The sequence below is a fragment of the Saccostrea echinata genome, unplaced genomic scaffold, assembly GCF_033153115.1.
Source record: "Saccostrea echinata isolate AGI-Se365-2 ecotype Australia unplaced genomic scaffold, CSIRO_AGI_Sech_v1 ptg000033l, whole genome shotgun sequence".
Lineage (NCBI taxonomy): Eukaryota > Metazoa > Mollusca > Bivalvia > Ostreida > Ostreidae > Saccostrea > Saccostrea echinata.
The window spans coordinates 4,737,892-4,754,421 of record NW_026889782.1 but is presented as its reverse complement, the minus strand read 5'-3'; the positions used below and the strand labels follow the sequence as shown (position 1 = coordinate 4,754,421).

At 33.6% G+C, this 16,530-nt stretch overlaps 1 protein-coding gene across 1 annotated transcript; it reads left to right on the top strand.

The window, feature by feature from the left end:
- The first annotated feature begins 10,318 nt into the window (after positions 1-10,318).
- Positions 10,319-15,389, top strand: LOC133199088 (uncharacterized). Its single transcript, XM_061334969.1, has 5 exons — positions 10,319-10,470; positions 13,993-14,278; positions 14,747-14,890; positions 15,050-15,179; positions 15,385-15,389. Exons 1-5 carry the CDS (start codon positions 10,403-10,405, stop codon positions 15,387-15,389), a joined length of 633 nt encoding a protein of 210 aa, XP_061190953.1. The 5' UTR covers positions 10,319-10,402.
- Positions 15,390-16,530: the final 1,141 nt, after the last annotated feature.

The following is a 16,530-nucleotide window of genomic DNA, read 5'->3' as shown; positions in this document are numbered from 1 at the left end:
CAACTAACCTGACTTTCAATTTTGACTACCACCCAATCTCTAAGTGGATGCAAAAAGCTGGCACATAGGCTTTAATATTGATATAAAATTAGCAAAATCGAACATTTTGCCTTCTTGGTAACCATAGCAACAGTGTTATATTTTTCAACAAACTTTATCAATATATGATATTCAACTTTAATTCTACCAGTATAGTACCATTCAAGGTGAGTCAAATAATATGTTTCTTGATTAAAAGGGAAGTAAATTCCCAAGGCAGCAAAAAAATATCACTTTTAACAACTGATACGTTGTTTCCATGGTTACACTGCAAAGTACCAATTAATCCCAATATTTCTTATGTTGTCGGTGTTGTAAGGTCCTAAGGATGTATATGTGCTAGTCATGAATTTTATTGTTTTTCCTCGAGATAGTAGCATTAACCCAATCTTAGCAATAGATTTTGCATGGTTACACTGTGTTACCATGGCAACCATGAAAGTTATTTTTAGAATAATATTGCCAATACCTAATTACTTTAGGTCAAATATTTTTATTGTTTTTCTTAGGTTGTTGATTGAGTTTGATCATATAACACCTATCATTAGTGAATATTGAGCGTTTTTCAGCATCTAAAATGTATTGCAAATGCACCCATGGTTACCACTTACTTAGAGATAAATTCTAAATAATTTCTTTATAGCATAAGTGGGAACAAGGTGTCATGTTTTTGTGAAAATGGTTTGTTTGTTTTTCTTAGTCTTTATTAAGGCTCAATAAAGATTCAAAGTAGCTGAAAATCTCAATTTTTCTAACTTTTCTGGCTGTTACCATGGCAACCAAGACACATAGCAACGAAATTTTACTTGATATATGTTTCTGGTGTCAAGTTGTAATTATGGGCAAAGTTTCATCAAAATCGGTGACCATGCGTGGCAAAGAAGTTTAAGTGGTTACAGAGAATCGCTATTAAATCTTTGACATATTGCTTACTCTAGGGACTAGGATCATCAAATCTTGTCAGTTGATGCTTCTTAGGACCTCATGTCATGTTGACTCAAAAGTCGGTCACAGTGACCTTTTTGAAATTTGCAGGCATATGTTTTCAAATTGTTTAAACCGTTTTCACGGTAGCTCAGTCGGCAGAGCGCTCGCTCCGTTATCGGGAGGTCGTGAGTTCGAATCTCGGCCGCGACTGACCTAAGTCGATAAAAAATGGATAGCAACTGTTCCTTCGCCATGCGCTCGGCACTTTGAAGTGAAAGTTGCGGGTCCTTTGGATGAGACCTTCAAAACCGAGGTCCCGTGTCACGACAGGCGTTGGCACGATAAAGATCCCTCACTGCTCAATGGCCCTGAGTGCCGAGTAAAGGTCAAAATTTGAAGCCCTTCACCGGTATATGGTGACGTCTCTATATGAGTGAAAAATTCTCGAATGGGACGTAAAACAACATACAATCAATGAATCAAATTGTTTAAGAGGCATATTTTGTACACTTTAAGACCTATGATCATCGAATTTTGTCAGTTGGTGCATCTTGGGTCTTCGGAGTATGTCACCTGAAAAGAAGTTCACCATGGCCTACTTTTTGAATAATATAGCTTATCTTTCTTCAAAAGATTTATGGTCATTATTTCAGATACTGAGAGGTTTAGACTCACCAAACCAAGTAAGGTGATGTATCTTGGGGTATAAAAACATATTTTTGAAAAAGTAGGTCGCAGTAACCTACTTTTTGAATTTTGCAAAGCATTCATTTTCAAATTGTTTTAGAGGCATATTTTGGATGGTTTAAGGCCTATGGTCTTCAAACTTTGTCAGTTGATGCATCTTGGATCCTTGGAGTACGCTTACTGAAAAGTTGGTCACGGCGACCTACTTTTGAAATTTTATGGCTATATATAAATATTTCAGGTACTAATTGGCTTAGAATCATCAAACATTGTCAGTTGATGCATCTTGGGTCCTCGGAGTATATCATCTGAAAAGAATAGTCATCGTGACCTACTTTTGAAATTTTATGGCTATATTTAAATATTCCAAGTATTAATTAGCTTAGAATCATCAAGCTTTGTCAGTTGATGCATCTTGGGTCCACGGAGTACGTCATTTGAAAAGGAGATAACCGTGACATACTTTTGAAATTATGGCTATCTAGGTATTAATTGGCTTAAATTTATCGAACTTTGTCAGTTGATGCATCTTGAGTTCTTTGTGTACATCGACTGAAAAGTATGGTCACTGTGAACGGATTTTTAAATTTTATAGCTTTATTTAATATTTCAGGTACTAATTGGCATAGAATCATCAAACTGTGCCAGTTTCATGCATCTTGGATCTTCGGATTAGGTCAACTAAAAAGTAGGTCACAGTGACCTACTTTTGAAATTTTATTGCTAGATTGAAATATTCCAGGTACTAATTGGCATAAAATTATCGAACTTTGTCAGTAGATGCATCTTGAGTCCTCAGCGTACGTCAACTAAAAAAAAGTAGGTCACCATGAAATTTATGGCTATATTTTAATATTATAGGTACTTACTGGTTCAGAATCATTAAATTTTTCAGTTGATTCATCTTGAATTACGTCAACTGAAAAGTAAATCACCTTGATCTACTTCTGAAATTTTATGGCTATATTTAAATATTCCAGGCTCCAATTGACTTAGAATCATTGAACTTTGTCAGTTGATGTATTTTGAGTCAAAGTGACCTACTTTAAGGATTTCAAGGCAATTTCTTGATATTTCAAATAATAAAAGACTTAAAATCATCAAACTTTGTCAGTTGAGGCCTTTTGGGGTCTAGAAGTATGTTTACCAAAAAGTACTTTACCATCTTGGGTTGTCAGAGTATTTTAAACAAAATGAAGGTCATGATTACCTACTTTTGGAATTGTCTAAATATACAGGATATTTAGAGGCTTCAAATAGATGTGACAGGTTAAACGATTTATCAGAATAGCGATTTAAGGCCCTTGGGCCTCTTGTCAGATTTACATTAAGATGAAACGACCCACCGATAAGAGACAGAAGAAAAAATATAAAATCAAGAATTAAGTACTGGACCATTATAGAGTCAATTCATTTAAAACCAGTATTAGACACAAACACTGACTTCTACTTTCTCTTGCTATTAACATCTGAACCAAAATTTTGCACTTATTTTAACTGTTTCAAATATAGATTTTCTATCTCTAACAATTTGAAAACAACATTAATTTAACGCCATTATATAGAGAATTTTTTATAAGTAGTACATTTTTTAAATTATATTTTACAGCAGATAGCTCTTGCTTATAAATGCCTAATTTTGGAAACGGATAACAAATTGAATGTGACATTCTGGCTGAAAAGGCACCAATTTGTTATATTCAAAATATTAATTTAATATTGTTTTTTTTTCCTGATATACCTCATCTTTTTCGTTTTATGCCTTGATAATAACTTATTCTATTTGTATTCATTGTGTTAAGTTTTATTCATGTCATGGTTAGACATTTAAGTCATTTCTGAAAAAAGTATGCACTGCTATTTTCCATCCGATTCTAATGCCATTTTTATGCCCCGCCATGAATATGGCGGGACATATAGAGTTTGTCATGTCCGTCTTCCGTCCTTCCATCTTTCCGTCCTTCCGCCGCGCTTTGCGTTTAACTCGGTCCAAAGCTCGGTTTCAAAGAAACTATTCAGGATATTTTTTATCAAACTTCATATGCTGATAGATATTGATGAGACCTATTCAACTGCATCAACATTTTTTGACTTTTTTTCTCATTTTTCTCCTTGACCTCTCCTTTGACCTTGACCTCACTTTTCTTAAAATAGTGTTTAGCTCAGTTTTAAATAAAATAAACCTCTCAAGATATTTCCTATCCAACTTCATACTGATGAGAGCTATCAACTGCATCAACATTTTTTGAACTGACTTTTCCTTTGATGTTGACCTCACTTTTCTTAAATAGTATTTAGCTGTGTTTTAAATAAATCAGGAAAGTGTTATCAAACTTCATATGCTGATACATACTGAAGTAAGGTATTGAGCTGCATTTATATTTTTGAACCTTGACCTTTCCTTTGACCTTGACCACACTTTTCTTAATTTAGTGTTTAGCTCAGTTTTAAATGAACCATTCAAGATATTTTTACCAACCTTAATATGTTGATACGTATTAGTAGTCGGAATTTCATAAATACTAGACTTTGACCCGTGCGTGCACGGGTTGACATTGCTATGAATGCATCCATTTGCATATCGGACATTTACAAAATAGATACATCGACACATTCATATTGCAAGGTATTTTTGAAATAAACAATGAATGTTAATATAATTCTGGGTTTTTTGTGTTTGTTTTGTTTTGTTTTTGTTTGTTTTTTTTTTAAATTGTTGCGTAACGGCGTAGCGCAGAATGGGTTTGACCACCAGTTAGCTATAAATCATGTCTTGAGTTCGAATCACGCCGGAGCTTACATAACTTTCACCTTTCCAAACAAATTTAATAAAAGAAATTATGGATGTTCATTGAAAATATGACAACAGCAAAGAGTTGAGCACACTGCTGATGCATATCAAGCAAAGTAATGAAAATGAAGAAATGTGCTAAGCTGGTATTTTTTACACAATCAGTTATTAAAGTAAAGGTGTAAAAATTTTTGTAACAATTTTAACACTGCAGGTCTCAACTTTTTCAAAATATGACCTCAACAATAAAAGAGTTAAGCACTGCTAATACATGTACTTTATATATACACAGGTAATAGACAGGTATATAATCTGTAAAAGACTGTCTGTTTTGATAAAAATTAATGCAATATCCTTGAATTAGAACATAGAAAAAGTAATAAAAATAGAAGCTTAATTGAGAAAAAATAAAAACAAAATGGTAATCTTCAAGTATCAATGATGTTTAAAATACATAAAACAAAAGACAGTATTCTTCCGATTTATCGGTATTAAAGGCCAAAAATTCGAGTCTATAATTTTTATATAGTAGTTATTGTAATTTTTGGCGGGAAAAGAATGCCTACTTCACTAAGATGTGATTCTAACTGGGGTTGTAACACACACACCCCCCTTCAGTTCCCCTCAAAAAAGCACAAAAGAAAGGAAGGATAAAAATAAATCGGGTAGTTACATTAATGTTGCTCCTACGATCATGAGCTTTTTGCCTCCGTTGAAATGGCCAAAGATATAAATAACATATAATAAATGTGTCTCCGAGATGGCGAATGATTACCCACGTGGCCACAATATCACATTTGTACGGATATAAACTCAGAAACGATTACGATAATACAAACATAGACGTCAGAAGCAAATTGAAAGTGGGGTGGCTATTTGAAAGTGGGGGGGGGGCTAAACAAACGAAAAAAGGTAAGCCCCAGTTTTCAATGCCTATATTATGCCTATCTTTGCAAAAAAAAGGGGGGGGCTAAGCCCCCCCTAGCCCTCGGTTCTGACGCCTATGACAAATACGTGTAAATTTTCATTGGAAATTTGTTATATATTCTGTTCATATACATTAATGATTTCTTATTAGAGAAATTATACAATAACAAATATATATCTACTTAGTATTTACTTTTGTCTTCTCTGATTTGAACACACTCTCGACCAACGGCTCATACATTCGTGTATAAGAGAGAAACGAACGACAACTCTGCAAGGGAGATTGATTTGAACACCGTGATTTAGCGTGAATGTAATGCGCACGCGCAAGATTGTAAAATCCAAAAAATCCAGATGATTTCCGGAATTTTTGGAGGAATTTTCGTTGATTATTAATTAGCGAAGCTTAATTGAGAAAAATAAAAACAAATTGGTAATCTTCAAGTACCAATGATGTTTAAAATATATCAAACAAAAGACGGTACTCTTCCGATTTATCGGTATTAAAGGCCAAAAATTCGAGTCGATTATTTTAATATAGTAGTATAGATTATGGATTCTGTAGAGGATTACATCACAGGCACCAAACTTGCTTGAATTTTTGACCCCCTAGAAGGTTATGAACTCTGCCATTTAATTTTGACACCCCTTCGATTCAGAAGCTATTTAATTTAACAAAACGGCAAAACTTCCACTTTTTCATGCTTGCAGTGAATAAAATAAACTCTCTTCTTATTTCATACCAATTTTCACCACTGGATCCTACGTAGTTCTTGAGATGTACCCTCATGTCTGTTATTTCTAAGTAGGTCGTACATTTACTGGCAGGCCGATTTCTACTTTCGCTTCAAGAGTGAACATACTTAATGCACGATGCTATTACTATCATTAACATATATCAACAAGTAGAGTCGCAAAAGAATATCACTTACTCTATCTATGTGTTATTTAGTCCATCATAAAGCCGCAAATGCAATTAAATTATTCGTTGTTTACTGTCTGTCTGTAACTTCCGGCCATTTTGTTTTTCCCGAATACCCAAATGAAAGATGCGCACTGATTGGACAATCGTTTGGCGGATTTTTTCGGAAGAACTCCATACTCATCGCTTATTTTCAACGTAAACACCTATGGATATTGAAGAAGCATGGCTGTCATTACTTGGTATTCATTTATTGTTTTCAATTCGATAATGCTGTGAATTTTTTTTATGTCAAGTTCGTTTGTTTGTAGAAATTAGACAGAAATTGAATAATTTAGAGATTTTAGTCCAAATTAACAGTAATCAAAATTATCAAGTATAGTACAGCAACGTGCGCTTAAAATCGCACTTGAGGGCCACAATTTGTATATTGGAGGCCAATCAGGTACTGGGAAATCAGTACTTCTTTCGCAAATATTTGAGAGTCTTCAAAACAAAAAAAGTATCGCACTAACATGCACTACAGGAATAGCTTGTACAAACTTCCCTTCGAGATTTGATGCAGTCACAATTCACAGCTGGGGTGGATTAGATGATGGAAGGTAATTTTTTCAAAGTATAAACCATATATTTATTGCCCGTCAACCCTTGTCTTATGTTATAATTTATATCAGGCCCATTGCCACAGGTTTTTTTTCCTCAATTGAAATGAACTTTGGTGTTCCCGGTTCCCAATATATGGGGAGGGAGGGTGCAAGTATTTTTGGGGGTGGGGGGTGGGTGGGGGCTGAAGAGGTGAAGCATTGTTATTCAGCAAGATCTATCCGTATTTATTAATACCCCATTGTTACATTTTTGTCAGAGCTATAAACAACACACTAATTTATTATGCTATTGAATACATGTCCACTGCTGGAAAACCTGAATATAAATTTTAGTAAAAATTCATATTAATAATGACCAATTATTATTATTAGCACATATCATCTTTGCTTGTTTTCAAATTCGCTATCTTTTATTCAAATGAATTTCATACATGTGCAAACGTGAAAATGATAATAATATGCTATGACCACATTCCACCAGGATTTCTTTATTCATACATATTCAGTATACTTGCAACTTAATTTTATGTGTACTGACATTCTTGTCAGGTACAGTTAAAATAGATTATTTATTATAAATGAGATTCTAAAACTAGCACATTAATACTTTAATTATGAACTTGCTTAAAATCTGAATCCTTTGTTTTAGGCATGATACTAGTGAAATTAAAAGCATAGTCAAACACCACAAAAAGGATGTATATAACAGAATATGTGCAACAGATGTTCTAATTGTGGATGAAATATCTATGCTGTCACAAAAACTACTTGAACAACTTGAAGAAGTATGTTCACTGAGAGACGAACAAAAATGTTTTGGAGGCATCCAGGTAATACTGTGTGGGGATTTCATGCAATTGCCCCCAGTAAAAATGCTACATACAATGACGCTGGGAATTTCTGTTTCTTCAGTCCACTCTTCGATACTGTATTTCCTCATCGTATCATTTTAAAAGATGTTGTGAGACAGAATGATATTGAATTTGCAAGCACAATCAATGAAATAGCTAGAGGTTTTTTAAGTCAGAAATCAAAGACCTTTTTACAGTCTTGACAGACCACTTCATGTTCCATCAAGTGTGCAGCTATATGCAACAAATGAATTAGTAAATAGACACAACAGAAAGTGCATGCCTTTTTGAAATGCCAGGGATTCATACAGAGTATTTAGCAGAGGATTCTGGAGAGATTTCTTGTTTGTCTCGAGTCCCAGCACCACATGTTTTGTGGCTGAAGAAAGATTGCCTTGTTATTCTATTGAAAAATCTCACAAAAAGGCTTGTAAATGGGTTACAGGGAACTATGGTGTCATGTGAAAGAGATGGCCCAGTGGTACATTTTGCTTCTGTTGATGAAACTGTCAAGATTAAACAAGAAAGATTTTCAGGTACTCAAAATTACTACTAAAAATTATGTATAAATTTACAGTAAATGATATTAACTGTACTGACAGTTATACAGCAGTGATTTATAGGGTCATTCTAATCAAATTCAACATGTATTTGAATACAATAGTCCATGCATTATATAACAAAAGGCCAATGGGCCACAGTGCACACCTGAGCCACACTGGCCTTGCTGTTCTTGGAATGTTTTTAAGAAAAATAATTGTGTGAGGCTATGCAATTTAAAATGTACAGATTAATTACAGAGTAATTCCTGTAAAAAGTTTTAATTGACCCCATATTGTGGCCCTGTCCTACTCCTGGGCCTAAGGTTTGAACAAACTTTAATAGCAATTTTAACAAATTGAAATCTGCACTACCTGAGCATGCTTCCATACTTGTATGACCAATTATGATCCTATTGTCCAACTGTTCTTCAGAAAAGGATATATTAAAGAATTATCTTGTATCTTTCTCATAAGGCCATTCAAATTTTTTCTTTGTTTAGCATCCACCCTAAATTTGAAATCCTATCTTTCTATCCATAAAAAACACACAATCATAAGGGAAAAACACAACAATTTAAGCACAACTCTAGAATTTCTCATCATTCTTTAAGAATTCTTCTAACATTGTAACTAAGTTTAAGTACTAGTTAATTGAGGCAAAATATTTTGTTGAACACCACTTAAAAAAGAGAGTTTCTGATCCCAAAAGAGTAAATTGCGTTTCAAAGATTTGTATTTATCAATTTTAATTTTTGTTTGTTTTTAATTTCATAACCTCAAAACTAATTCGTCTGCAGACGCTAAACATAGAAAAAAACTTGGAATGGCCTAAAACTTTAACCCCCTTTTTTGGTCTCATCCTAGCTCCTGGGCCTATAATGTGATAAAATTTCAATATTTAGCATTTTATAAGGAAACTGTCTAGATAGTCTTGTATTTTCTGACCCAGTGACTCGATCTTTAAGGTAATGATTTTTTAATAAAACACATTTTCTTTACTGTTAATCATCTTCCCTTATTTTTATTTAAACAAACCTGAATCCCTGTAACCTAAGGATGCTATTTCTGAATAAGCCAAAAATGTTTAACGTTTAGTCATAACACCTGAAGTTTACAGATGACAGATGGATTCCAGACAGATAGATGTTAACTCACTTGAGCGTTTTGCTCAGCTGATCCAATAAAAAACAAGAAAACATTGATGTAACCATCAATTGTCGCCCGGGAAATAAATAAAGTAAACAATGGAAATGAGTCTTGATCATCAAACCGCTTCGATATGTGTGAAAAAGGCATGCGTATATATGATGGAGACGATAGTCGAGAATATTTTGAAAACTTATAGTCGGATGAAAATCGAACAAAAACGATACCCTTTTAAACTTTATCAATTCCTCAAGTAAATGTTGGCTGCATAAATTATAATTTGAAACCAGACACATGCATCACCTATTTTCAAAAATGTCTTTCACCTTAAGATTATAAAACACGAGCTGTGTAAAGTATGTTTTTATGCGATAAGTGAAATTCGATGTTCTAAAAAAAGGGACCTGTCGTTTTTTCGATAGTAAATGATAAGCAACTTTATATATTCAATATTAAATATGAAAAACATATATATTTTTACAGATTCACTTTATAGAAGTAAATATATTGTGTATCTCGTAATTTATAAAGGGAAAGAACATTCTGATTAACAATCTTTTTAATGTTTAGAAAACCTTTAATTCTGAATAACTTCTCCCACCTCAATCCCCATATACCAACACTTAAACTTGTATGTATAGAGCAGCCCGGTCCTCCAGGCTGCAATAAGAAATTCAGTTTTTGAAATTTAATTATTGACATTAAAGTAAAAAAATAGAATTACTAATATGTTCAAGTTTATGATTCATTAAAACAGAACTTTATTTCAGCATTCAGTCCTGTGTTGCGAAGAAATCTTGCTGAGAGGAAGCAAATTCCAGTCAAACTTGTGGAAATTGATTGCCAACAAATTTTCTCCCCCAGGACAACTTGGGGTAGGGGTGAGTAGAGTTAAGTCCCCATCAGGACTGCGGCTGATCAACTTTAATGAAACTGCTTGTATCCCTCTGCCGTCTATCATTTTCATGTTCCTGGATACATGTACACCCTCAATGCCTCAAGGTGCAGATCTTAGCTGTTGTAAGAACACAAGGTTTGTACATGTATGCAATATTTTATCAACAACTGTTACATATTAAAATTGGGATTACTCTTCATGGGACAGTGTTCAACAATATAACAGTAAATTTCAAAATCTTATTCACATATTCTAGGATTGTAAGTTGAATAGCTTTTAAAAGTAATGGATTAAATTTTTTATGTCTCCAAAAAGCAATGAATTCATAATTTACAACACACAAGTTGATGTTGAATTTGACTTTACATTACCTATTTTGTAACTTGACATCAAACCAAAATTGACTTCTTATTTTAGCTGACATGAGCTGAAAGCTGAAGAGAACTTTTTTTCTGATCACAATTTCCTTTTTTAACTCTTTAATGTGAATGCTATGACCTCTTTACACATCTTTTCACTTCATTGTCCAAATTACGGAATGAACTGAGACAACTAAAGGTCCATGGGCCACTTGTTTCCATTAATTCAGAGTGATTTAAATAACACAGTCATTATCATTTTTTTTATTATACATGTATATGATTGTTGTCTTTGTGTCATGACAGGGTTACAGTGGCTTTTAAATCATACAATTCAAAGTTAATGGTACTCTTGATCATCCTTTAGATATTTTAAATCTTTCAGTTCTCTCATATTTTATTCCAGTTAATGATAGTCCAATTTCATTAAAATTATGTAAACTTTTTTTCTGTTTTTATATTTATTTTATATTCTAATACACTTTGGTCTAGATAATGGCTTTTTCTCTGATGATTTCCTTTTTAATGGACCAGGTTTGCTTAACGTATATGGTTGAACATGATGACCATTGCTAACACTTGCATTGGCTTTCTTTGAAACAATTCTTTGACCAAGAACTATGCTGTTCAAATTTCTTCTGTATTCTAGGGCATTCGGATTTGAATTTGGTCCATTATATGTGGAACGTTGTTGACAAAATGTGTTCTCTACTACATCTGAATTCACAAGTGCTGGTGATATAAATATCTTGACATCCTTACGTCCTAGTAGGTAAATACACAGTTGAATAAATCCATTTATGCATGATTCAATATCCTCATTACACTCTCTAGAAAAGAGCTCTTTAGATGATTTGGCTCCATTTTTCCACTGTTCGAACCAGACCTTCACACTCATTAGTTCATGTAATCTTGGATCATCTGTATTCTGAATGGGCCGGACATCTCGAAAAATCTGGACCAGTTTGGATGTTTTCTGAAGTAACTGAATTACACCATTTAGTGACTGTCCATTTCTAAGAGATGATTGATACATCTGGAACAAGTGGAGCATTCTGTCGTCCAGCACATCCTCGGCTAGGTGGTTCCTCATTTTTGAGGAAGTCGAAGGATAAAAATGTTCATTTGTAAGTGCACAGTGTATCTCTAGACCATTCTTCTGATCCCAGTGGTAAGAGTCTTGAAACGTCTGCCATTGAATCATTTCACCTCATGTCAATGTTAAATTTCTTGTACAGCCTTTGGTTACCCCACTTTTGAGAATATTATTTCTTATCTTTTTCATGACATGTGAATAGTCCATAGTAAATATTACTTTTTCCTCAAAATTGCATGGGCTTGGTACTATCATATTTCCAGGACTAATAACATTGATGTTTAAAAATGTTCTGTTACAGCAAGCACCATCCATGGATGTAAAGCAGCAAGTGAAACCATGCATTTGTAGTTTGTCAACTGCCTCCCAGAACAGTGCATGCAAGTCATATGCCCTTACTTCATCTGTCACAAAATGAGCAAAGGGGAACCTAAACCCTGTCAGCCCAAGGAAGACAAACTGCAGTACATGTTTCCCTATTTTTTGTTTCTTTTCTCCCTCTCTCAGTGTAGAACAAATGTTTGCTTCCTCACCTTTATCAACAAATCCCACTAGTTCCACCCCATTTGTTGTTGTTTGAATTTGTAAGTCCTCCTGGATTGACATCTCGTCTAATATAATGCCCCTAAAATATCCTTCTGCTGGTATTTGTAAGTGAACAGCTTCATTTCTCATCCACTGAAATATTTTTTCCCTAAATCCAATTTCCTGTTTCACTGAACTCTTATAGAGAATAAGTAATGAAGGAGAAGGTAATTTTAACATCTTGCTATTTCGTATAGAATCATACCCAGTAGGACTTCTGTCATACAACTGCAAACAGGTTGCTATAATTTTCTTGGGCCATCTGTACCCATCAGGATATCTCATCATATTCTTAGCTTGGCAAACAAGAAGCATGATCATTTCATTTGGTGCATTTGGAATAATCTTCTTAAAGTTTTCAGCAATGATATCTGTATCCTTTTCTGGGCCAAAAGTTTTTTCTTGTAGAACATCTATATTTTTACCCTTTTCTGTAAATGTCATTTTTCTACAATGGACACAGTTCTTGTTTCTTGTCAAAAGTGGCACAATTTTGTCACATAAACTGAACGCAGTTTGAAAATCTTACCCCTATTTTCATTTGACTCATTTTGAAACATTTCTGTGGTATGGAACCGGGTACATATTACAGATTCTGTTGCTTTTGTAGTTACTCCCTCACTTACTTTCAAAAGCTGAATTGCGTGAAATATAGATAGAATGTTGTCTCTTTCACAACAGTATGTAGGATCAATCAAAAGAGGATAAAGATCAACATTTTTCCCACCAACAGACAATTGCCATGTACCATCAAGGTTAAAACTCGCACTTTTATGGATATCATTCCCATTGCTTTTACATCCTGAAATGACAGTACATGTGAAGACAGATTTCTCTCTCTTTTACATGACAACAAATCTTGGAATTAACTCGTCCAGTTTATCAAAATCTATTTTTTTTTCTGCTAAGATCTGATAAACACTTAAGTTTGATATTTTCTATGATTCGAAATTGTTTCTTATTGATAGTTTTTCGTTTCAGAACAACATTAGGAAGAACTGCTCTAAGGTACTTAGAAAACCACTCTAAATTTATTTCAGGATTCTCTGAGCTTCCCTCTAAATTTTGAAATTGGAATTGATGGAACACATTGTTTAAGTCAAGTTCACTGCCATCCTCTTGTTCTAGCCTGTTAAGCAGCCTGAAAGAAGAAATATAAAATGTTCATGTTTCTGGGGTAGCAAAGTCTTGTACATACATTGGTATATTCCATTTCCATTCTGTTCAGGATATGACATTTTTTTAAAATTTATTTTCATGTTATGTTGAAGTTTATTACATGTATTATCTTAAAGTTTGGATCTAAAATATTTTCATATTTCTCAGTAGCAAATTTTAATTATAAGCAACAAATGGAGGAAAAAAAATTACCCCCCTTAACCTTTTTTTTTTAAATCAGATCATAAAGTAATTAGAGGTACACATGTACACTATATATTTACTAAATATTTATTGAACTGGATTGACTTTGTGGATTCAATTGATTGAATGTGTAATACATGTATATAACATTTTGCAGATAATCTCAAAGCATATTTATAAATGTCAATATTCTGTCATTATGCATTGTATGATTTCATTTTGCAGACACTTAATTCATATTTTATTTATTTTCAGAATCAGGTGTAATGAAAGGGCATTTGAAGAAATTTATCATCTTGAACCAATTGCACAGGAACATGACACGTCGGAGAATGTTGAAGACTCACATGATGACATTGACAGTATTCTAGATGATATTAAATGTGTTCAAACTGATGATTCCGAAGTGATTGCATTACCCGCGGGCTTAGATATCCATACAATTTTGACAAATATTTATGTGCAAGATGCAGAGACTACAGTACAAAAACAAACAAATTGTGTAATTGATACACTTTTGACCGGAAATTTTGACTATGATGTAAAAATAATTTTGCAGTCATACTTTCAATGTTATGACCGAGTGTGTGGAGTCATTAAAAATTTATAGGGAAAATCCTATAGCAGAAAAAAGCAGACAAACTCACATATTTTTTCAAACAGTGCCATCAATTTCAAACTTCTGATGAATTTAAGGCATGTACCCTACTGATGTTTTTTGACCTGTGCCAAATTCATCCTGTATCACCATAGGTAATGGCACACATTGCTTTTAACATTTTTGTTCATATTAGGAAGTTTATTCTTGGTCAGCTGGAAAAAGTGTACAAAATTGGGGATAAATGTTTTAAAAAAAGAAGTCTTACTGAAGAAAGCTTAGGGAAAGTGAGATATGTTGGGGGTTACTGTGTGGCAAAGACACCACTACAATTAAGTTCTTCGTCAAAGAAGTTTTAAGATAGGAGACTCAAATCAGAAAAAATATGATGAAGCATTCACAATAATACAGATCCTAGATAACTTTAGAGAAAATGAAATTGTAATTGGTGCAACTTCATCCATTCCCCAGACACTTGTAGAGACAGCTGTCAAACAGAACATTTCAACAGGTCTTACAAATATAACAGACAAAATGTTTCTTTTCTTCATGTCTGTATGTTACTTGTGTTTAAGTATTTTTATCGAGAAAAATTTAAACATTCATGGTAACAGTATTTATGAAGCACGCAAAGAAAAAATACATAGTGATGGGAAACTTTATCAATTATTCCTTGATGCAGTTAATTTTTCCCCTCCTGCTGAATTTTTACAGTCACAGAGTGTTGAAGTTCTTTTAGATGAAATGACTGACAGAGTAAATGCTATAGAAGCTTTACACAAAGTTTTGACTGAGAAATTCATGATGGTGATGTTAAACCAGTACAGAAAAGATATTCTTTCATGTTTGTCCATACATAAAAAAAAATGGCTCACAGAAAGCAGATTCTTGTCAAGTCATAAACACTCGAATACTGAATAATAAAGAAAATATCTTTACTTGTAAATTGTTGAGTCTTCTTCTTTGGGGGAAAGGGGGGGGGTGAAAAGAGAGAACTATGAGGGACGAGATGTAGCACTAACTGTGTGTATGATGTGATTCTTGAATAGGTTAGAAATTTATTGATTTATCTTAAGATTTCATTTATCTATTGATTTATAGTTTTCATCAAACATGCGCATGGTTACACACAGTCATATGAAATATGTGTTACACTGGGGAAAAAAAGAGTCCTTGAAGTAGCGCCCAGCTACATCTGCATTGCAAGGATATAGAAATAAAACTACTTTATCAGATAAGAAATATCTTTCAAAATAGAACCATGGATTGTATTGTGAAATCTACATGGGGCGCCAGATGCGCTCGCCCCAAGTCCGCCACTATAACTATACTTGATAATTTTGATTACTGTTAATTTGGACTAAAATCTCTAAATTATTCAATTTCTGTCTAATTTCTATAAACAAACGAACTTGACATAAAAAAAAATTCACAGCATTATCGAATTGAAAACAATAAATGAATACCAAGTAATGACAGCCATGCTTCTTCAATATCCATAGGAGTTTACGTTGAAAATAAGCGATGAGTATGAAGTTCTTCCGAAAAAATCCGCCAAACGATTGTCCAATCAGTGCACATCTTTCATTTGGGTATTCGGGAAAAACAAAATGGCCGGAAGTTACAGACAGACAGTAAACAACGAATAATTTAATTGCATTTGCGGCTTTATGATGGATTAAATAACACATAGATAGAATAAGTTATATTCTTTTGCGACTCTACTTGTTGATATATGTTAATGATAGTAATAGCATCGTGCATTAAGTATGTTCACTCTTGAAGCGAAAGTAGAAATCGGCCTGCCAGTAAATGTACGACCTACTTAGAAATAACAGACATGGGGGTACATCTCAAGAACTACGTAGGATCCAGCGGTGAAAATTGGTATGAAATAAGAAGAGAGTTTATTTTATTCACTGCAAGCATGAAAAAGTGGAAGTTTTGCCGTTTTGTTAAATTAAATAGCTTCTGAATCGAAGGGGTGTCAAAATTAAATGGCAGAGTTCATAACCTTCTCTTTATAATATACTAGGGGGTCAAAAATTCAAACGCGTTTGGTGCCTGTAAGATTACATGATCAGTACGTACTGGTCTCTGCTGACAAAGCAGGTAACAACATTGTGTTTGTTTGTAAGGCTCATTATATAAAATGCTTTTTAGAGGAACTTGGACTTGGTTCTACAAGTGGTAAT

What these genes read in the sequence shown, in the direction of transcription:
- LOC133199088 (XM_061334969.1), top strand. Translation starts at nt 10,403, where the DNA reads ATGTTCCTGGATACATGTACACCCTCAATGCCTCAAGGTGCAGATCTT. An exon ending in CCGGAAATTTTGACTATGAT is followed by an intron (nt 14,279 to 14,746) that starts GTAAAAATAATT and finishes ACAATAATACAG; the next exon opens with ATCCTAGATAACTTTAGAGA. An exon ending in TGTTTCTTTTCTTCATGTCT is followed by an intron (nt 14,891 to 15,049) that starts GTATGTTACTTG and finishes GAATTTTTACAG; the next exon opens with TCACAGAGTGTTGAAGTTCT.